General features: G+C 47.9%; 1 protein-coding gene across 5 annotated transcripts in view; it reads right to left on the reverse strand.

The window, feature by feature from the left end:
- Positions 1-11,383: 11,383 nt before the first annotated feature.
- UBR4 (ubiquitin protein ligase E3 component n-recognin 4) overlaps positions 11,384-22,940 on the reverse strand; it is a 78,682-nt gene continuing 67,125 nt past the window's right edge. For all 5 annotated transcript variants that reach the window (XM_056333009.1, XM_056333008.1, XM_056333007.1 and 2 more), the window contains 10 exons: positions 22,325-22,424; positions 21,546-21,764; positions 21,163-21,276; positions 20,717-20,859; positions 20,289-20,414; positions 19,313-19,507; positions 16,854-17,078; positions 13,259-13,349; positions 12,515-12,677; positions 11,384-11,787 (listed from right to left, as the gene is read on the reverse strand). In XM_056333009.1, the coding sequence (XP_056188984.1) occupies positions 11,723-11,787; positions 12,515-12,677; positions 13,259-13,349; positions 16,854-17,078; positions 19,313-19,507; positions 20,289-20,414; positions 20,717-20,859; positions 21,163-21,276; positions 21,546-21,764; positions 22,325-22,424 (1,441 nt within the window). In that variant the 3' untranslated portion in view covers positions 11,384-11,722. The remainder of the gene's footprint in view (positions 11,788-12,514; positions 12,678-13,258; positions 13,350-16,853; positions 17,079-19,312; positions 19,508-20,288; positions 20,415-20,716; positions 20,860-21,162; positions 21,277-21,545; positions 21,765-22,324; positions 22,425-22,940) is intronic.

Consider the following 22,940-nt stretch of genomic DNA (forward strand, 5'->3'; position numbering starts at 1 on the left):
TTAATAAATGAAATTAATATTTGACTAAAACTGCCAATAACGAGGTTATTCTTAGGGGCAGAAGCCAATCAAGAGCAGGTTTCTCCCCCCGGCTGGGTAATTCCCCATGCTTTAGGCACAGGGCATCCTCGCTGGCAGGCGGCGATGCTGCCACGAGCCCGATGATTTCAGAACCCAGCAAAACTGCGTGGTCAACAGCTGGGAAAATCCTGTTGAACAACAAGATTTAATTTTTTTTTTTCCCTTAAGGAAGCAGGAAAACATCAGAGGGAATGACAAACCAGGCAGTGAATGCTTTTGTACCTGCCTGGTGAGACGCTGCGTATCGTGGTTGCTCATTAGGCAGCACCATCGCTGCGGCGGTGAGGATGGATTCGCCAGGGCCGCATCCAAAGGTCGTTAAATCAATGAGTGTTTTTCCTAATGGGATGTGTACGGTCACCACCAGCATCCCGCTGCGCCGCTGGGCTATGGTTTCCTCCCAGCCCCTGAAAGTGAATCATCCTGAATTAATCGCAACAATTAATTAGACTTGGGCTCGGAGAAATGGAAATCCCTCTTTCACGAGGGCTCCTGCAACCACAGAGCTGACCCGCTGCTGCCCGTGTCGTGCCAAGCAGCCGTGGTCCGGCACATGGGATACCCACAGGCTGGGGACATTCCTGTAGAGATTCCTCCGATTCCTGCTGTGGAAAGCTCTCCGCCGGCTGCCAATTGCAGATATAAATAATGAAGCACTGATTAGCCCTTTCCTATTTGGACAGGGAGGAAAAGGGATGGGAAATGGGGCTATTTCTGAATGCAGAAACAATCCGGCAATTAAATAACGGTGACCACCCCTAGAGATGCTAATAATACTGTACTGGATTTATTTTTGCTCTCAGTTGCTTCACCCAAATGTGGGCTGGAGCAGCCCCTGAGGAATCTGGACCCTTGTGTTTGATTTTTACACCCATTTTTACCTTCACATCTTTAGCATCCTTCACCCACAGACCTTGGTGACTCTTTCAGGACTGCTCTCTACATCTGCTTAAGTGGTTTTAATATTCGTTTTCCTGGATTTGGTTGTGTACATTGTTAGTCTGCCACTGGTGGAAAGTTCTTGTTCCCTTGGGTCTGGCTTCCTTCAGAGTAACCGTTTCTCTGCCAAACCAAAGCGAAGGCAGCAGCTCGCCAGCACGGACGCACTGCGGTACGGCGAATGGGCGATGCTCCCCCGGGCTGGCACGCGGTGCAGCCGAGTTGAATAAATCCCCCTTGAAAACAAACAAGCAAAAATCCTTTGGTGTAACACCCATAACGCGCCCCAGCCCTGCCAATGCCCTGCCCAATAACCTCAGCACAGTTCTCGGCTCTGGCTTTCTAGCATTGCGGTGAAGCAGCATCTCCACCAAAGCTCCGGCGATCTCAGCATCCCTCCCTTTTCCCCCTTCCTATTGCCTTGCGCTGCGGCAACCGCCTGAGCCTGCTCTTCACCAGCCTCAGAGATGGAAAAAGGTGATTTATTCACCCCAGACTCCGCAGTAACAAGAGGTAGCTTCTCGTTGAGGCTGCCATTCCACAACCAGCAAGCTTCAGTGGTTACAGTGGGATTAGTATCGCTTACCCAGGGCTCTTACCCTTGCACTGCAGCTCGCTGCCTGCCTGAGTAAGGGTATTTGGGCAAACCAGGCTGCTGAAACACATGGGATTTTTAAGAGTGCCTCCCCCAGAAAGGCTGGGTTTTAACCCAAACACATGCGATGGTGCCTGAGCATCAGCAGCGCGATGGCATTAGCAGCCGATGAGTTGCTGCAATGAGCCCCACCACATCCTGGCAGCATTTTTGGCTGGCAAAGCATTTCCGACCCCAGCCGGCCCCTTTCCTCCGCACGCTGCTGTGGCTGCGCCAGCATCAGGGCTGCTCCTTGAGAAATCAGAGCAACAGGCACGTGGGAAGACGGTCAAGAACGTGCCAGCTGCCCCGGTGAGTCCTCCAGTGAGTCAGACCCCACCTAACGCACCCGATCCTTGACGAGGACGCGAAGCCGGTGCCTCTTTGCCTATCGCCGAGGTGTCATTCGGTGGAGAAAGGGCCGGGTTAGTCACCGAGGTTGTCATTTCCAGCCGTATAAGGGAAGCCTTTGGATCACGTTGGCAATTGCATCGGTCATCACATCACGCTGTGGAAACAGAAAATATTTGGCAGGTTGGCTGCTATTGATGATGTGGGAGGAATGAGTTACCTCAGCAGTTACAAAACCAGCATTTTTTCCTCCCTGCAGGTTCCTTGTTGCCTTTAAAGGAGGTTTCTCCTCCTAAAACTTTAGTTTTCCTCCTATATGTTTTCTACCAGTTCTATCAGCTCATGTGAAGTAGGAGCTGCTGCTTAAACCCAGCACCTTCTCCCCCTGCAGGGCTATTGCTTTGCTCCAGTCACTTTTTCAGAGAGAAAAATCTCATTTTGCCACACCTGGGAGGTTTATGTGCACCCGCGCTGCAAAGCAGAGTCCAGCCACAACGAGGGATGCTGCTCATGCATCGTGTTCGTCCTGAGCCCGTCGGCAGAGCATCGGGGCTGCACGGGGTGGACCCAGGCCGGCTGACTTCAGCACACCCCCGTCCCCTCGCCCCCAGGCTGCGGATGATCTCTATGGAGATCGCGTCAATATTTTGGAAACAAAAACTTCTGCCCCAGGTCCAACCCAAAACTGTGGGTGAACGCAGGAGGCGGGGATGCAGCAGGAGATAAAGATGCTGAGAAGCGACTGCGAAGCATCCACTACCTTGCAGCGGTTGAGACACGCTATAGTATTTCCTTGGAGACTGTGGCAATATTCATTGCTTCCTTAGTAACCAAATATTTGCATCTGTATTGAGTATAGCAGCAAATATGCATCGATAAGCCCATACAGGCCAGCTGCAGGTGTGTTTTAGGACACAGTGATTGCTTTGGCAGCTCATCAAGGATAATTGCAGGATGCTGCATCGTTAATTTGTGCATGCCCAAGTGCACAGTTTCAATCCCGTTGTTGCTAAGCTTCTCATTCTGCAGGTAGCAGGTAGAACCTGGCCTAATTAATTTAAATTCAGAACAACTTTTAAATGATTTTTGTCTTTGGGGCAAAGCTAGAATATACGATTTCTTCCTCGTTACACCAAACTCTGTGACCTGTGGTGGGCTCAGCGGTGGGTTGAACAGCATTCAAGGCTCAGAGCACAGAAGAGGGTTAAGCTGAACTGGGATGTATTTTTAGCTCCCAATCTCCATCTCTCTTCCAGAAGCCACTAGCAAAGTATTTTAATTGCTTGTACAGAGGGTTTTTTTGCCTGACACGTTTTGCATGACACAGGATGAAGAAAAGCTTCCTTGTGGGAGCTGCTGAGGGGGGGGGTACTCGATGTGGCTGGCTTGGGCACCCCGCTCCCTGGGCAGGCATTTCTTGCCTCCCCTCTTTCTCCTCCAGCACAGGACAAGGGGCGGGGGGGGGGGGGGGGGGGGGGGGGGGGGGGGGGGCTGCCCTACAGAGGGGATCTGCCCTACAGAGGGGATCTGCCCTACAGAGGGGATCCTATGTGCTATGGCACCCTGGACCGCTCCAGCCCTCCACCTCCCATCCTGAACCTGGCAGGATGCTTGCGGAGGCTGCAAGAAAATTGGTGTCAGTGGAGTGAGTCGATGAGCCAAAGCTGTTGAAGCGGCTCCCCTCTTGGATTTCCCAATGTCCTGGGGTGTTTCTGAGGGAGAGGTCCTCGGGTGGAGTGCCGTGACAGCTAGACGCCCAGTTTTCAGTGATTCCCAGCCCATAATGCAGCCCGGTGGCTTACGGCTGGTAAATACATTTCCACTGTGCCAGCTGATGCAGTCACCAAGCTCGTTATATCAAAACTGCTTACAGCAGGCAAAATACGGACCGAGGGAAGAGAAATATTAATGACCTGGCGCTCGGAACATGTGCCTTTAATGTCTGATGTCATCATTTGGGAATTAGTTTGTTGTCATCAAATATTAGGAATAATTAAAGGATGGTGCTGGGTTTAGAACACACTCGTATTTGTTCATTAAGTAAGATTAAAATAAATGGCCTGGGAGAAGCTGCAGGGATTAAACACCTGAAGAACGGCTCGTGGAATGTCCCAACACACAGATGCTCAGGCGCCCAGACAACGTGGCAAGCACCAACACCAACACAAGAGATAACTGGAGACACCAGCACAACCCACCACCTCAAACACCCATTAGGGGCTGAGAACCAGGCGTTACAGGCCAGGCACAGGTGCTGTCCTGGGGTGCTGGTTTTGGCCTGCCTTGCTACCCAGGGCTGTAATTTGCTTTCAAGCCCCAGAGGACTTCAGCCCTTGCACAGGAGCATCCCGAGCCCTTTCCCATCCCAGTCTCCCCATCTTGGGCTAGGACAGCCCACACCACCCCGGGGGTGTGCACCGGGGGTTACCGAGGTCCTGTTGCCACAACGCTTGGGAAAGAACAAGCACTAAGCAGGATTATTATTAATAACAGTAATTATTGGGGTTATTACCATTATGGTAAAGATCTCTATATTGAAACGACTCGAGCCTGAAAGCCCACGCATAAGTGGGTATCCCCGGCTGCCCTGCCCTGCCCTCTACCTCCTTCCCCGAATTAAAGCATCTCCTTTATTCCCCTCTCACCTCCTCCAGCCCCTGCCGCATCCCCACAGTGGGGAGAGGTGGAAAAGACGCAGGACCCAGCATACCTGGTGAGACCAGCCAAGACCAAACATAATGTTCTTGCTATTTCTATAGTGTTTTTTTTTTAAAAAGCCCAGCCTCTCTTCATATAGCAAAGCTGAACTTAAACCATAAACAGCTTAATTTTTTGCAATTCCTGCTTAATATATGCCCTTTTCTGTATTACACACCTTCCCCAGCAGAGAAAGGCTGGAGGGAGGGTGTTATCCTGCTTCCCCAGGGTGTAAGACTAATGCAAAAAAAAAAAAAAAATCAGTGTATTCCCCCTGCGGAGCAGGCCAGGGTTAATTGCAGCGGCCCCGAAAGCAGACCTGGGCTCTCTCCATCCATTTCTCCTGCAGCTGCGGGGCCGCCTGGACGTTTGCAGGTCAGTGAGGACTCGCTGGAGAGTTGCACCAGGTTTGGCTGGTGTTCGCCAACTGCTCAGGCTGTGAGTCACCGAAAAGTGGTTTCTATTTTACAAGGGAAGGGTCAGGCTGAGTCAGGCAGAGGAATGTCAGGGCGGTGGCACGTTTCCAGAAGGAAGCCCCTTCTCTTTTTGGAGTGGGAAATCCATCACGAGGTGCATGATGCTCCCAGGGTGGCATAGGGTCAGCAGAGCTCTGCAGCACCTGGCTGCACAAATTAAACAGGGAACGTGGCTGATACCCTCCCAGGTCTGTGGTAATGGCCGAAGGGAAAAATAATTGTGGGGCAGGAGAGGTTTGGAGAGAGCTTATAACTCCCACTTCAAATGTGGGACCTGTAGCAACAGAGCCTGGGTACAGGGAATAGCACTGGGCACGAGATTATCCTGCTCTAATAATGGCTTAATAAGCACCATGAAAATAAAACCTCGCAAGAGGCAGCGGCCAAACCTCTTTACACACCTCAGCGGGCTGAAAGCCACGTTCCCCATGCCGGTCTCCGGGGAAGCTGCCTTTCGGGGAGCGATGCCCGGGGGGGCCCTAATCTGCCTCGGGTCTCAGTGTTCAAGTGCAGTGCAAGGGCTTCCCCTCAACATGTCACATGTACTGTTTTGTTTTTAATTTTAACCAAAAAGCACCTCTTCCTACCAGCACGTTCCCCTTTGGGAAGGGGACAGTGATCTCTGCCCCTCTCCAGGGTTTGCATAACAGGGATGGAGCTGGTGGTGTTACAGATCTGCTAATAAGTTAGAATTAATTGACTTTATTTGATTTTATAAAATCATTTGGAATAAGAAATATATTTTAATGAAACTTGTAGTTGCACAGCAAAAGCTGCTATGAAATCCTTTGTGCAGCCCTGTATCAAGGCCAGAAGAATGGGCTAGAATCATTGTTTAAAACTTAGGTAACAAATTTGGGGTTTTACAGATCTCTTTGTATTTGACTAGTCTTCTGTATGTAGAAAGTGTATTGAAATGTCAGAATATGGAATTAATGGGAACTGGGGAGAGTCGACTGGAACAACTCATAGTTACCTGCCAGGAAACCGTGAACTTTAGTAAAAGGTAATTCTGGCAGGGGGAGATTGTGACCACCATACACCACCTACCCAAATCGTACCCCAGACCCATTTCTGGACCTTTCTAAGCTTTACTGCGCAGAATGGGATATGGGAGGAGAGTATGTTAACGATTTTTGGGAAATATTATGATTATGCATGGATACTTAATGAATATGCATGAATAAGTTCTATATGAGGTGTATGATTTTGAAACTTGGTGTGCGTTGATCGTGAGAGGACTCGCTCACGCACGCGGCCGTCAATGAAGTGTCTGCTTATCTACATCACATTGGTATTGATAAGTTCTTCATTCCGAGATTTTGGTGACAGTGGTTCCTCCCCGAGCTGAGCAGTCAATGTGAACAAGCGTGATCAATCCTGCCAAAAAAATCTGCAAGTTGGGCTTTAATCATTACTTTTTTTCCCCTCTTGGAAACCAGCAAGGGAGTAACTACTCCTGGAGGTTTGGGCAGCTGCCGCTGGCTTCTCCCAGCAACTTTGTGTACGGAGTGGGGGGCATCCCTAAAGCGATTTTGTGCTAAACTCGCCCAAACGTCTCTTTCAGCTGTCCTTCCCAGCTGCACAGCTTGTTTTTCCCCGGGCCCTCGATTCTGTGCACGAGTTGTGAATCATCCCTGCTCGGGGTGATGAACACGGCCAGGCTGCGCCCCAGCAATGCGCAGCAAACGAGTCCAAGTCAACCTTGATTTTCTTATGTGACCCAGGGGGTGGCTTCTAATTAAGCTTGCAGGGACCAGGGGAGGGCTCCTGAGATGCACCAGGAGAGCTGCTCCTCGGGCTGGCAGCGTGGCCGTTCTCCAGAGCAGCTAAAACCTTGCCTGCTTTCACTTGTGGATTTAAAAACAACTTGGGAACCTGGTGCTTCTGGTACTCATTTATGTCACTTACCTGCCTGGAGGATGTCTGATCCTCAATGGGGCATAAATCAGTGAGGAATAAGCCCCAACCTACAAGCAGGGCTGGCCCCAAAAGCAAGGCTGAAGCAGGGAGGGAATTTTGCAATTTGCTTTATCGTCACAGGCAGATGGCAAAGCCAGCGTGACAGTGCCCGCTGTTTGCATAGCAGGTGCTGCGAGCGTTGTGCTCACAGCGCGGCAAAAGTGGTTGTTCCCGCAACGAAGGGAGAAAGGGCTGGGCTGGTGGAGCCTGGTGTGATTTTCCTGGTTGAAAAGGTGCTCAACAGCCAAAATAAGCACGGAGGGCGATACAGCCTCATGCAGGTGAGGAACGGTGCCGGTGCAGTGTCCACGCAGCAGCCAGCGATGCCAAGAGCGAGACGGGAGAAGGTGAGGTGTGCAGAATCACGAGCTGATGAGGCAGGGCTGACAATCCACCCAACGATGCTGCAGCAGGAGAGACGGTCCAGCTCGATGCTGTGCTCTTCAGATGAACAAACTGGGGGTCTTTCCCTGGGAATTAGCTGCCCAGCACGAGGAAAAGCCTCTGTGCTTCCCAGAGCCAGCAGTTTTGGTAAAATAAAAGACATCGAACCCTGTTTCAGCGGACACACGATGCAAACCTTTGTGCCAGGGTAAGTGCGAGCCCCGCTGTAGGAGCTGTTCTCACGTAGCTCAGTCGGCGGCGCATCTGCTGTAGGCTCCTTGAGCAACCTCTTGGCATTGCCTTGGCAGAAACTGGTAATGGTTTTGCTTGAAAGGGTTTTTTTGCTAGTTAACACTGACGTAGCCTTCGGTACGGTGCATGCTCACGTGTAGTAAGGCTCCTAAAAACTTTGGGCAAAGGGAAAAGAAGCTTCTTGCTCCCAATTCCTGCCTTAGAGACTGCAACCCTGAGATGTACCCACGTAACCGTCGAGGCTTCACCACGGTTTTGTTGAACACACGTGATCTACATGTCCTTCCCTTGCCTGAGAAACAAGCCCCGCGGACACTTGCCCAGGAAGATAGATCACTTTTCCTACATCGGCAAAAGTCCAGGGAATCTTATGGCATCGAAATGCTGCAGCTCACAGTATGTTTATACTCAGCAGCTCTAATTCACCGCTTGTTTCAAAATACTTCCAGGCAATTGCAGTAAGAGACAAAACACAGGAGAGACCTGGCTGGAGAGCCAGTCAGAAGCACTGGGAGCAGGAGGAAGGCTTCCCATCCTGGCAGGACAGCTGTTGGAAAGAGCACCCAGCCGTGCCAAGCTTCCAGAAGGGCATTTGCCTGGCTTGAAAAAAGGAATTACGAAGGGAAGAGGCAGCAGGACAAAGGAAACCATCACGAAATACAAGGGCAGCGCTCAAGGGCTTCCCACTTCTAGGAACAAGCCCAGGAGCCAGGCAGATTTGCTGGGGGACCACCTGCCCAACAGGTTTGTGATTGCAGAAGCAGCAAACAACGAACTCAGGCTCACGGAGGCTTTTTCACCCACAGCAGGAGCGAGAGCCCGTCCTGTCCCTGCTGAAGCTGATGCCCAGGGCAGGGCAGGGCAGGGCACCTTGCTCTTCCTGGGAGGTGTCATTCCCAAGACCAGTTCATACCCCATCACCAGTCTGACCCAGCGTCAGAGCCATCACGAGGATGTCAGAGCATCTCGGGGAAGCTCTCGCCCATGAAGTCAGCTTCAAAGCAAACGCAGAAGTCACACTGGCCCTCAGCCGTCACAAAGGATTTTTTTTCCCCCTCGGAAAATGTCTTTTGCAAATAAACTATTTTTTTTGGAGAAGGGCGTTGTTCAGCTAGTGGTCTGGTTCATCAGTTTGAGTCACTTTACCCGTTTTGAAGCATTTGCCTTCAGTTTTGCTCCTCTTCCTTAATTCTAATTTCAGTAATGCACTCCCCCCGAAAGTCTTTGCCGACTTCCCCAGCCCATGGGGGATTTTGCAGCCTGGAGTGCGTTGCCTTTGTGCAGTACTGAGAATGTTTGAGCCGCTGTGTGTGGCCTGCGTCAGCTGAAACTTTCCAAAACACTTTTCTTTTGTTCTTGTCCCTCTCTAGGTCTTCTGGGGTTGTTATTGTTAAGTCTTTAGTCCCTCCCAAGCTATTCTGCTCTGCAGAAGCGCTATCATGCTGTCTGCACCTTCTTTTCAAATCGGGCTTCCCTGTAATTCACAGCCCTCTTGTCCTCTGGGCAGGGAGGCACTCCATATGCCGCCTTTATTTTCCAAAATCCAGCTCTGGGCCTTTGCAAAACCATCTAGAATAGCTCCAAGGAGTTTATTGCAACTGGACTTATACTGGTGAGGACACAGGACACCTCCCTTTAAGATCCTACTTCCTTGCAGCTCTAAGAACATCGCTGAACACATTCTGCTCCTGGTAAGTGTTAAGGCTCTGCTGACCCAACTGCACGGGGTAGAAAAAGAATTATTTTGCTGGTATAAACTTTACCAGTTCCTGCAACAGCAGAAACTGTTTTCACAGAAGACCTGTGCCAGCATAAATGGAGCTATACCACGATCTGCATCAGCAAAAACTGGCGCTACGCTGAAGTTACCTTGTTAGGTAAGCTGAAGAAAGGTACTGCGCAAGGTATTTGTAACATCTTTCGCACCAGTGAGGCAACAGCTGTGAAGCAAAAGCTGAGGGACTGCCTGGCACGCTGAGGCTGCGGCTGCAGGAGGGGAAAAGTCCTATTTTTCTATGGAAAGAGAATGAGTAAGTCAACAAGGCAGCCCGGTATTCCTCCCCAGCCTTCCAAACCACATCAACAGCTCCTGTCCAGAGTCGAACCAGTCAAATCTTACACAAATGACAAAGTCAAAATGTGGTGGGGGCTCAGACTTGCACCTCTGCATGGCAAGAACCTTTAGAACCCCAGTCATAAAAACCTGGTTTCTTGTTACCTGTTCACTGCTGCTTTCAGGAATCACACTGATCTGAGACTTCATTTAGTCAAAAAGGGGGTTTAGTGTTGTTCAAGCTACTGTACACCGCTCCTGGCAAGCAAAGCTTGCGCATCGACCCACAGCTATATTGCAGCTGCTTATTGGGAGAGAAGCCTGTTAGGTTTGACTTTACAGTGCTTTCAAAACTAGGTGTTTTTTTCTCTTTTATGTGGTTAAAAGGCAGGTGAAGTGTAATATCACTGCACTAAAGAAGAACAAACTCCACGCACTAGCCTCGCTCCCATGCCTTCACAAGGCACGACAGATTTACCTGACTGACAAAGTAACCCACTGACATGTCCTCGAGTCCCTTGCAAGACACTAACCCAAACCTCTCAAGGTGGCTTAGCTATTCAGCACTCCTCCCCAGAAGCAAATCTGACTGCCAGGAATGACATAAGCACCTGTGGAGGTGAGAAGAAAAACACTGCGCCTTCACCCATTTGCTAATTGCCAAATCATAACGTGTGCTTAACACTAACAAAAGGCATCAAATAGGTTGCCGAGTTATTCAGCCTCTAAAATAATTATTATTTATGGGATGGGACTGTGTTAGGATTGAGGAAATTCAAGTTCAAACAGAGACAAGAAAGACAGGGAAAGCTTTATTAGATTCCAGCTTAACCACGTGTCAGCTGGGTTACAGGACAGCAGAACTGGTGGTAAAGGTAAGTTACCAGCATGCACAACTGGGTGAGAAAAGGCAAGGCTGTATTCAAAGCAGGTACTTGGCTTCAGGTCAGGGCATGCACACCAAAATGCAAGCTATCAAAAGAGCAAGTGGCCGGCTCCAGAAGTGTGCAGCATCTATTTTCCATGCAGTTTGCTGAAGCTGAAAATTTTACCAGAGAGAGAAAGTAAGTTCGATGGGAGCAGCGTCCCCCCAAGAGGCAAGGTCGCCATCAGTACTACGTGACCGGAGGCAACAACACACGCGCTTGCTTTGAACACAGCCTTGGTGAGAGTCAAGTCCGGAAAGACGCCGTGATATGCAACATGCCTTGCAGAGGGGTAACACGAAGTGCCAGGGGAGAGGACTGCGGCGGGGACAGCCGCCCTCACCCAGGTGAAGGAGGGGTGGAAGGAAACGCTGTCCTGGCAGTCCACGAGTCTCTAAAGCTCACGTCCCACAAAGGGAAACCTGCTCTGCATGTACAGTCAGTAAAGACAGTGTCAGTCTGCTTCCTTGCTCGCTACGAGCCTTTTGTTTCCTGTGTCTCCTTGTCCAGACTACGGGCTGGAAAGAGCAGCAGCTCTGAGCCCTGAGAGAAGGAGCTCTGAAAGAAAAGATGAGAAAGAACTTGGCATTTAAGCTACTTCATGGTTAAAGTACTAGTCAAACCCATCTTACCCATTTGTTCGATTTATTTAACTTCAAAGAGGTGCACACTAAAGCATTAAGATTTACTGGTTTGGATTCCTCTCTGTACAAGTTCTTTCAATCACCTTGAATACACAAGGCTTTACAGATAGAAGCACTGAAATACAAGATAAAACAAATCTAAATTCCAAATCACTCCAAGAAGAAAAATTGTAGAAAATAAAAAAAAAAAAAAAGCCCAAACAAAACAAAACCAAAAAACTGCAGCACTCCTCAGGGAAGGGACAGACTGCACAAGGAGGAACACAAAGGGATGGAAGGCAAGCTAGTGTAGTCTCTGCCCAACGCTTCTCTGTGCTGGCGGCTCAGGGGATGGAGTTCAACAGATCCTTGAGGAAGCTGTCGGGATCATTGATTTCTGATAAGAGTCCTTTAAACAAAAGAAGACAATACAGAATAATTAGATCCACAAAGCGATTTCTCCTGCCCACAGCAGGGATTTGACTAGGGCACGTGGAAGTTAAAATAACGTTGCAGCTGTCATTATTAAGTATGGACAAGACAAAGATAAACCCTTATTGGGTGCACAGGCGGAAGGGACCAAAGTGCGTACGTGAAATACATGTGGCATTTGCTCTGGTGCAACAGAGCTCCTATAGGGATCCTGGTAGCTCCATACGTTGGGACAGCAAGAGCCTGGCCTGGGGCACAACTAACTTCTGCCAGAAGTAACAGCAGCATCTTTGCACGTTTATTTTCAGCATCTCCCGACTCCTGGGGATACCAAAACCCCTATGGCAGGAACTCTCGCTGCACTGAAGTGCTGCCTCTAGCGCACCATCACAGCTGTTCATCAGGCTTCAAACCCCGTATACCCCAAATCACCTTCAAGCTGTGATGGAAGCACGTATGTTTAGCAGAGCAGGGGGAGGACCTGCAGGATCAGGTGAGAGAAATTTTCCTGTCTGGGGATGCTCAAGCGTGTCTCCCAACTGTTTTTGAAATAGTTTAGGCAATAGCTGGAGTGCCAAGGTCTCCTCCTCTCACTGCCTGGTACAAACAAGCTGCTGCAGCAGTGTCAGGAATGCTGCTGTCTCAAGTAAGCGGCAGTCACGAGTTGCATAAGACAGCCTATAAAAGGGAAAGTGCACACTTACCAGCCACATCCAAAAACTCGGAAAACGTTTCAACTGGCATGAACTCCTCCTGGAAGGTTTTCAGGGCCTTGTCTGCAGCTTCGTGTATTGGCATGTCATTGTGTCGTATGAATTCAGCTAGAGAGTAGGACCAGCCTCCCTCTGTGTTACTGGTAGGCACCTTCTACAAGAGGGGAAAACAGGACCAAATCAAATCGAAAAATAACTATTTGGAGGAAGAACTGCAAACCCTGATGCCTTCTCCCATGGCTTTTGACCTTGCATCCCCTCCCTCTCGTAAACAAGCCGCACAGGAAAAGTTACCCCGTATGTGGCTTTATAATCTTTTTGTACAGAACGCAAACAAGGTCGCGGGCATTTTCTCATCCTAATTATTTAACCCACTTTGGAAGCCTCAAGTTTCTTTCTGGTGGATGCCCCAACCCCCTTCCTTACCCAGCTGTCTCCCTGGTGCAGCTCTGAACATCCTTGCTTTAGCGAACAGCAAACAGAAAAAATAAGCAAATACATAATACGGGAGGAGTGCTGCAAGGTGGAAAAGTCTCTCAATTCTTCAGATACCAAATCGCAAGGGGTATAATAAGCACAGGCAGCCTCTTGCGGCCTTTCTGTTCAGACAAGGTGAAGTTTTATGTTTACAAGGATCTTGGAAAAAGGGGCTTCAGACTCTGCCTTTTATTTCAAATGCATACAGTTGCTCCGTTTAGAAAGCTGGTATAGATGAACTTCAATGTTTTTTCTTACCTTGAACATGTTGTAAATGAGATCTACTAGGGCCCAGAAGAGAAGACCAGAGCGGTACGTTGCATATTCCTTCACTGTCTTATCTGCCAGTCTAGGAAGATAATGAATTCAATCTTTGAGTTAATCACTTTACTACGCTTCGGTAACCGATTTGATGAATAGCATGAAAGCTGAAACGGCCCAAAAGCCTATCGATAATCCGCACGGGGAATGGCTCGGAGTAAGCTTTGCTGTGTGCTCTTGGATGCAAAACAAACACTGGGCACCCGCGATTTCTCTGCAACAATTCCTGTGGCTAGGAAGGCACTTCCCCAGCTGCGCCTCGTGTAACCAAAGCAGGTTAGCCAGCAAAACCTTATGCCACTGGAAGAAAACGACCACAGAGGGAAGGGTACCGCTAAAACTATATAGGAAGTCAACAGCAAAGTCGGAAAAAACAACCCACGGCCCCATTTTTGTGCTCGCTGCTTGGAGTACAGCAGATTCCTGAAGAAATAACTAAACCCAGGTTTCAGACACAGCCCGTACCAATGTCTGAGAACATATTTTTGCTTCTGACAAATGCACACCTGAAAGACTCTGAGGGAAATATCTTGTCCTTGAAGAAACGGAGGAATTTCGATTTAATATTTTCTCGGTTATTCTATCGCCATGCAAGGACTTCTTTTGGAAATTCAGCATCTGGCTGAAGGAATGCTGTAAAAGGTGTAGAGCTGTCCTGGGCTAACAGCTCCCAAAGTTTACAGGATTAATCACAAACAGGTTCTGGCAAGGCGGAACCTCCTGCCAGCAACTCTAATGGGTTTGGAATTTTCTTGCATGCGTTTCTGAGGTGCATCTGCCTCCATCACATGCCACTTCCTGCTCGCCACTTAAAAGCTTTGGGAAAAAAAAAAAAAAAGCCCTTTTTTATGCATCTAGAACTAGCTCAGCTGCCACTGACACACATCAGCAAGACAAAAGTGTACATATCGCCTGACCATGGGCCCAGCTGAAATCTGCCACAAGTTGGGGTGGGTTGTTTTTTTTTGGGAAACGAACATTTTGCTGCTCAAATTCTAAAAGGTTACATTTATGTGTCTGCCCTTAAAACAGACAGCTTGGTAGGTGGCAGCCTGCTTGGGCAGCTCAGCTTAATTATTTAAAGGAAAACCAATTAGTAAAGGTGACTAAATTTCCATGGGAAGAACAGCAACTTAGAGCGAGGCTAATTCTAGACTCCCAAATACTGCAAGACAGAGCTTCTTTTTATGTGAATGGTTTTGATCTAATTGGAGTCTGCTCCTTTAATTGAAAACTAAAAGGCCCTTGTGGGTTAAGTCTGGTAGCTACCTTCTGGAACAGCTACTTCACATAATAGCTGCCGCGTTTTCATTAATGTAAGCTGGTTCATGCTCATCGGCTATACATGGACTGCCAGCCCAAAGTTAGACATTAACACTTCGGGAGCCTTGCTTCTCTCATGAATATTTTATAAAGGTCGCAGTCAGGAGCAAAGGGAAAAAAAAAAAAAATCAAAAGGATATCTTCCTCCCAAACTCCAGATGAAAGCTACACTGAAAAGTGTCTGTAGGATTTTTCTAGCCAGAATTCTTGGTTCAGTAATAGCGAGCAGGTAATCGGTCACTTCATTCAGTTCCTTGGAATTTGGAAATTACGCTTATAAAAAATAAGAACAAACCCAGAACTCCTATCAGTTCTGGTAATTTCATCTTTGGCTTTAAACAGAAAGTGTTCCAAGAACACAGAAGGAGCTGAGCACCTCTCACTTTGGCCTTGCAGACAAACTGTGATAGCTGTAGCTCCTGGCAGAGACAGAAGACATTTTTGGCTAGATTCTCCTCACATCTGTCTTATACCAACTAATCCAGCCGAGCAGCTGGATAAAACACCTAACCACCGGCAGTATTTGTTGCCTTCGCTTAAGTACGAGGGAATGTAGACTATTGCCTGCATCTTCATTCGTAAGATTTACAAGCCCTCTGCAGGATCATGAGTTGATCCTCAGCTGCTTTTAGATGCACTGCTGGATCGCATAGCCACTTCTCTCCATCTCCGCTGGTAAAGGCAGCAGCGAGTCCCTGCATCTCTCCAACCTTCTGTCCCCACCAGCCCGACGTGCTTGGAACGGTGGTGCTCCCACATAACGCCCTTGTACGGCACCTAATGTGGAATGCTAATTTTAATCTTTTGTATGCAGTGATATTACTCTGAGGTTACAGACACTGGCTTCCTAAGCCGACAAATTCAAGGTGCTGGTACTTATCTGCAGGGCATTTCACTGTCCATCGCCCTCATTCCTGGTTTTCCTCAGGAATAAACAAGCACAGACCTCGGAAATAAGAATTGCTGTATTTCTATTTCTGAGAGGTATTACCAGGGGAAGGCTTTGTGCTCTCTTAGTCTGCAGGGATTAAAGAAAGCCCTTGAATAAACCTTGACACAATTCCTGAGAACTATTTCTTGAGTGTTTTCCCCTGAAATTCCAGAGATTGAATGGTCTAGCTGGAAGTTCCTTGCCATGTCTGTTCCAATATGCTTTTCTTACAGACACGCTTAGAGATAAGTTGGGAAAGAAACAGGTTCATCTACTGAGGGCTTTAAAAAAAAAAAAATCACCAAACATCCCCAGCAAAGCCACACAGGGGCTTTGCTTTCCCAGTCTTTTTGGCAGACCACGTGAAAAGCTGCACACCCTCGTGCCTGAGAAAACAGACCTCCATGACAATATCTCCTGTAACTGTTAAACCCCCTTTCCCAGAACTCAGGCAGGGTGGTGGAAACAGGAGACACGAACACCAAACAGGCTGAGCTTGAACAGCAGAAACCAGCACAGAAATCAATACAGGAGCCCCTTTAAGGGCTCTTTCACTTTTGATGGCTCTAATAGCATTGATGCATGCTGTGTTGTGTGTTACTACAATGTAATGACTTTATCAAACACATAATTAATGTCATCAGAGTAAGAATGCCCTTTAAGGCGACTTAGAATAATAATGAATTTCTTCCTCATTATGACAGCTATTTAAAATCATCTTTTCAAAAACTGGAATTCCTCTTCCTTCTCTGGAAATATGTGCTTTTGTCAGGCAGGCACAGCCACTTATTCTTGTACTTCAAGTGCTTGACAGCTGCTATTGATTTTTTTCTTTTTTAAAAGCAATGGCATTTGATTTCTATTTCTATATTTCTATTTAAGGAAGCTGGTGCACTGATCAAAAGAGCACAGAAACAGCTTCTTTAGTAAGGCAAGCAGAGAGCATGCTGCAGCTCTGGAACAGCACACAACAGAAGTTACCACGCTGCTTCACTTGAGATGGGGGGGGGAATACAAACATCTTACCATTTTGCTACTTTTAGCTATACTCCTAGGAAAAGCATCATCTCCGGTCATCATCTGATTGAGCCACTCCAAAAAAATCCAGAATTGAATGCTCCTGCTCATACCTCCGCAACACTGAGTACAGAGCTACTCAGAAGGGTTAATATCTGCTACTCTGAAATATGTTTGCTCCCCACAAGCTGCCCAGTGCCTCTGGCTACGTGACAGTAACATGAGTAAGGTGGCAGCTGGAGCCCCAGGGTGGTGGCTAACCTGCTGGCTCCCCCTGGGGACACCACTCGCGCGTGGGAGGTGACGAGGAGCCTCTTGAGGATCTCCACTCGCATGGCTTTCCACTTCTCGGGGGGCGAGATGTGCAGCGCCAACACGGTGTAATAATGGGGCCCGTCCACCTCGTAGGCACTCTCCACCCACTTCTCTCTGGGGTGCTCCATGAAGCTCTGGAGGTTTTTCTCCTCCCTCGAAGTTGCTCGCGTTCTGAAACAGAAGAAAAACTTCAGCAGCTGCTCTAGCTCTCACACGTTAATTTGCTACTTCATAGAACCACAGAACGGTTTGGGTGGGAAGGGACCGCACAGAGCACCCAGCTGCAGCCCCTGCCGTGGGCAGGGACCCCTCCCCCCCAGCCCCGGCTGCTCCCAGCCCCGTCCAGCCTGGCTTGGGCACTGCCAGGGCTGGGGCACCCACAGCTGCTCTGGGCAGCCTGTGCCGGCACCTCGCCGCCCTCACCAGGAGCAGTTTCTTCCCAAGATCCAACCTCAGTCTCCCCTCTTTCAGCTTAAAGCCATTGCCCTTTTTCCTCTTGCCACAGGCCCTTGGAAAAAGTCCCCACTTCCCAGGAGCTCTGAGGTACTGCATTCGTGCAGCCCCTACACAGGGAGAAGCAGTGCTAGCTTGGCACGGTCAGGTTTTTCCCCAAATTCATCCACTGGTTGAGTACTTGCTCCCAGTGAAGCATACGTGGCTAGCAAACTCACTCCTCCTTGGAGCTGCGTATGGTACCAGAGAGGTTTCCAAGGCAGTTGGCATTGCCCCAGCAGAAGACAATACTACTGTAGAGCTATTTTTCCTTTTTTTTTTTTAAAGATATAAAAGAGGGTCAGGCCAGCCAGTTCATGTGTTCAGCTTGTACCATCTCCCATCTGACACCATGCACATGACTGCAGCTCCTACAGCCAGACCTTAGAATCAATTTATATTATTCATCTACTGCAAAAGCAATCACTGAGAAGATACAGGCCAATTTCAAAACCAGAGACAGTGTATTTACTGTAAGCTTATATATATATATATATAATTTTTTTTCCTTTCCCCCCAGCTCCAGTCTCTTCAGGACTGCTGACAGCCCAGAGCTGACCGTTACAGCAGACTTTGCGAAGAGGCATCACGCTTTATCACAGTCTATTGCTCTACTTCATCAGGAAGAAGCTGCCAGCCAGGCAGGTCCCTCAATTTCCAAGTTAGATATACTCCCCCTATCAGGAAGGTATAAAGCAGCATCCTAGCAGATAAAGCTGTGTCTGGCATCAAGTGTTGTGTGACTTTTTCATTTGTTACATGATGCAGCTGGTAGTCAACTAGTAGCTCTTTATTTTCTCCATTTAATATCGACATGTCTTTAGAAAAAAAAATAGTGTCTGGAAACTACATAATGCATTTTTATACAACAGCCGCACAGCGGGTTCTGGGCTCTCTGGTGCCAGTAAGCAGACTAAGGAGATGAATAGTTTCATTTATTTGTTTCCCAAGGGACTCAGAAAACAATAGCACAGGGATCTGGAGATAGTTATTAAAAACAATAGCCAAATTGTATTAAGAGCCAAAACGTTGATTAGTTCCAGGCGGGAAAGTGAGAGATTTCATTGCACTCCATTTGGAGTGACCTTGGTTGAAGAGGCTTATATTTTAACATTTATACCCTCATCTAATTAGTATTACTTTCTAGTATCTCACTACACGAATAAAAGGCGTATGGGCATTACATTTTCGCATGGGGTACTGCATTATCAGAATCAGCTCGTGCATTCCAAAGCATTTAGGTGCCTATAGATTTGTATATTTAGACATAGAGTCAAGCCAAAGCACGCCCTTAACTTATTATGCTCTGAATAAATAAGATCTTACTGAAAAACTTCAGCAGAAGTGTTCCTATGCTGCTGTTTACGGGTAAAAAAAATAAAATAATAATACAAAACTCTTAAAAATGTCAGGAAAATCTGATTGACCTGGACAATAAAGAAGAATTCCAGCACTCCAAAACTGGAAACAAAACCGATTGTGTTATTTTAATATCGGATAAAATGACACTGCGTTTAAGTTTTCAACTAACAACAATTACTTCATCCTAGTGTCTCTCTTCTGTCTGCTCCAGAGAAAATTAAGCTGGCAGTGTTTCTTTAATCTAATAACCCTGCTGCTCACTCCAGAGGTAATAATTACATCCAGAATGGAAAGAGAAGCTAATTCTCAATTGCTTTTATTCAGTAGTTTCTCTGTTATCCTGCATGTTCAGGCAGCAACGCTTCACTCCAAACCATGTAAACCTCTAACAGTCTGCTTAAGATGTGTAATTTAGTTCCCCCTATAACTTTGGTGTGATTTCCCATCTTTCTTGACACTCAGATGTAACAAAGCCCGGATTGCAACCATTGCAGACCTTTCTGAGACTAAGGGCAGAAGGCAGAGGTTACGGCTAAGAGAAAGGTACTGACGTGTTGAGGACGTAGAGCACCGTGTGGATTATGTACGGAATGAGGTGTATGTTGCTCTCCCTTCCTCCTCCTCCAGTATCTATGCTGAATGATTGCTCCATCGCAAAACGGAGAAACAGCAGTTTAATGTCATGGACATTGAGCTGGTAGGTGGGTTCCCGCTGCCCGGTGCACTCCTGGAGGTATGTGTTGTGTCTGAAAAACAGCAGTGTTGCTTATTATTTATTAAAAACTCTTTAAAAACTTTTAAAGTTTCTTCTACCACACCGTAGCTCAGAATCTGAGCAAGCATTTCATAGAAAAGCTTTAAAGAATGAACAGGATACGAAACTGCAGTCACTGCTGCCTTTGGTTAACCTCCCCAAGGGGAGGCTCTCGGCTTACTCTGGCAAATCCAATTCCATTGGCAGACACATAGACACTCATCGATACTATTTTCCCATGTCAAGGGCTTGGAATACAGCTCCCTGGCTAAAATGCATTGAAGATGTTATCACTCCCGGTTTGTAACGTGACTACAAACACAGCACAAGGTGGACCAGAATACTGGTAACAGGACGAGCCGTCTCCACCTGCTCTAGGTAAGGGGTCAGGCTACTCTAACTCACTACCATCCAACAGAGGTTTGGAAATTACACAGGGGAATCCGTTCCTGTCAGCCAGCTTTAATTTAGTAAAGCAGGGGGACACTGGCTTGCAAATAAATCAACGTTATTACTACACAGCTGCATCTTCAGGAGTAACTGGGGGCGAAGGAGGTAATGAATTTATTTATTTACATGAAGCCAAGAAGCAGACACCTACACTTTTGTAGGCGATGTACTCTTGATGGTAAAACGTGAAATGGCTCAGGTTTCTAAGATTTAGCTACCATCACCTTTGATTCCACTGTTTGAAACTAGCACGCCTCTGCGGTAATGTACTGACTCACCTACCCAGATGCAAAACAGCTTGAGAAGTAACAACTTCTACTCACCGTGCTAAGCAAGTAGCAAAAGCAGACTCTGGCACATGAGGTCCCCAGACCGGCAGGAGCCCGTTACACTTTGTGTTGGCGTTTTGTAGGGCTGCGCTCTCCCATTCTTCACGTCCGCGAGCAAGTCTGCGCCGAGAAAGCAAGCCACACCCAGGCAAGTTAGAAGCCTGCAAGTTTTTGTCTAAGAGACCATCAGAAAATTGACAATTCCACAACTTCTTTAAATGGTGGACTTTGCTTTTCCATGTCCAGGCCTGACCTCTATTTGCATGTTACAACAGATCACAACAGATCTGGCTGTTTCCAGGCTGCAAAGTGATCAACTCGTAAGCAAACCCATCCTGAGCTACAAGGCCAAGTGCCATGTTCACAAACTGCCTTGGAAAACGCCACTGACCACCACTACCCAGCCTGTGACCAGACCTTACCTTACAGCCGCAAGGTGACAATCGTAGTGGACGATGTTGAAGTGAGAGACTGTGCTGTATCCCTGCTGTTTGCGGGGCTTGTTCTCAAACTCCTCTAGCGCAACGCGTTTGGTGAACGTATAAATACCTAGGACTTTCGTCGGCTGCAACGACACAACGGCTGCGTTAAAGATCATTCACTTCTGCAACCGTTCATGCTTCGTACTATTTTGACACTGCACTGGGTTTCATCTCTCCCAGTCTTCACCTCAAACCTACACCGTTCAAATCCTTTTCCAGCTTTCACTGGAAACACGCTTCCACTTCCCAACCACCTCTGGAATCTCAAGAACCAAACCTGAGATTTCCCCGATCTCCCAGAGCCATCGCACCAAGCGGTGTGCAGCCGGGTACCGCCGAGCCCCCCTCAGCTGGTGAGAGGGCTCTGCAAACGGATCTCAACCTACCTGAAACTTGTATCCTTCCCGGCAGATGCAGCAAGTCAGGCCTGGTTCTTCTATAAGTTCCTCCATTTGTTTAAGCAGCGCAGTCTTGGTCACAACCTGACCCTTCTCATTCGTCTGCAAGAGAGAACAGCTCAAGCAGGTTACAAAAGACAATGATGAAGACCAGCATCCCCACCACTGCAACAGGAATGCCCAACCCATTTCCCAGCCTGCTATTGGCAACCGTATTTACTCTCCCAGCAGCACCAGGCAAACCGTGGGCCTGAGCTCTGCAATATTTGTCAATAAATCACTGTACACAATTCCTTGTGTGGCAGTTTTAGCCAGACAGAAATAGACGACCATTAGATCACTAGTCTGCCGTCAGTGCAAACAGACATTACCGTCATCCCCAGAGTGCCCAACGCCTTCTGTCTCATTGCCATGGCCATACGCTTCTTCTCTGCACGTGTCTCCTTCCGGGCAGCGTCAATCTTCTTATTCACCTCTGGATGTTCCCTTAGTGCCTCCAGAAGATTCTCCGCTAATGTCCCAATCCCTTCGTCACTAGACACCTGCTCCAGTTTGTGCAGGTTGGTAATTGAGTCTGTACCTATTAGCACCTAATAGGGATTGAAACACATTACTTTCTTCAGAAGAAGGGTATGCGTGACAGTAACGGTTCCCTCTAATCCCACCCGTGACAGCTGAGCAGAAGTACTGATCTGCAACAATTTTTTGCCAAGTGTCTTATTTCCTCCTTTGATGCTCCTACATTAGGAACTCTGGACCCTAGAACTGCATCCAAGACTGGGGCAATTCGCCTCTAAACTGGCCATTAATAATAGGTCGTAGGTGGATGTTGGATAAAGAGCATCCTTAAAACAATAATCAGGCCCAGAGAAGCCTATCAATACTATATAGTTTACAGCCCTAAATTACCTTCTCTTCACACTGGTGCGTGAACCTCACACCACACAGAATGACAAGATACTGAAGTCAAAATCTCTGCCCTCCAGCCTTTTCCAGACTAGCAGATGATACCTGAAGATGGTGCCTCTCTCCCAGTCCAACAAAAACCAGTGTAGAATCCACTACTATAGAAACAGCTTCTTAGGTACAGGCACAAAAAGCAGCGTCACAAGCCAGCTGTGTCCCACCTGGCTTTCAGGACAGTCCTTACCTGCGTAGCAGGGTGCTGTGTGGCAAGTCCACGGAGCAGGCGCAGGATAAAAGGAAGCGCAGGTCGAGATAAGAATTTCTTCCATATGTCTGCATCCAAACTGCACAGAAAACAAGAGGCAGCAGCTGAAGGGCAGTCACCCGTTCTGAAAAGGCACTTGGCGGTCAGCCAGCAGCACAGCTTGCAGAGCCCAGGCTGCAGGCAAGACAAGCACCCTTCCTCCTGTGTCCCTCCTCCATTAATTAACGAAGTGACATTCACACTCCCACTTCCATGTTGCACACGCTAATAGCCATCGTGTCAGCTCTTAGCCTTGGGATTTGTTTTATGTTGATGAGCTGGCCATCAACAGCAAAAGCTCTGTTGCAGTGCAATAGGTAAGGAACAGGCAGGAAACACAGGCATCATGATACGAAGAAATCTGCTTGGGTGGTTATCAAACGGCAAAATTACAGGCTTTTTAGCCCATCTCTATAGTAGCACTCTCAGCAGTCCCTCTGCATCACAGCTGTACCAAGCTGTACAATGCTTCGGAGTGTGGACTTGTTAACGGTTTTCTGGGAAGATTGTTATGGTGACAAAACGAGAGAAGGATGTTCAGGATTATCACATACAT

Source organism: Falco biarmicus, chromosome 3 (assembly GCF_023638135.1).
Source record: "Falco biarmicus isolate bFalBia1 chromosome 3, bFalBia1.pri, whole genome shotgun sequence".
NCBI lineage: Eukaryota > Metazoa > Chordata > Aves > Falconiformes > Falconidae > Falco > Falco biarmicus.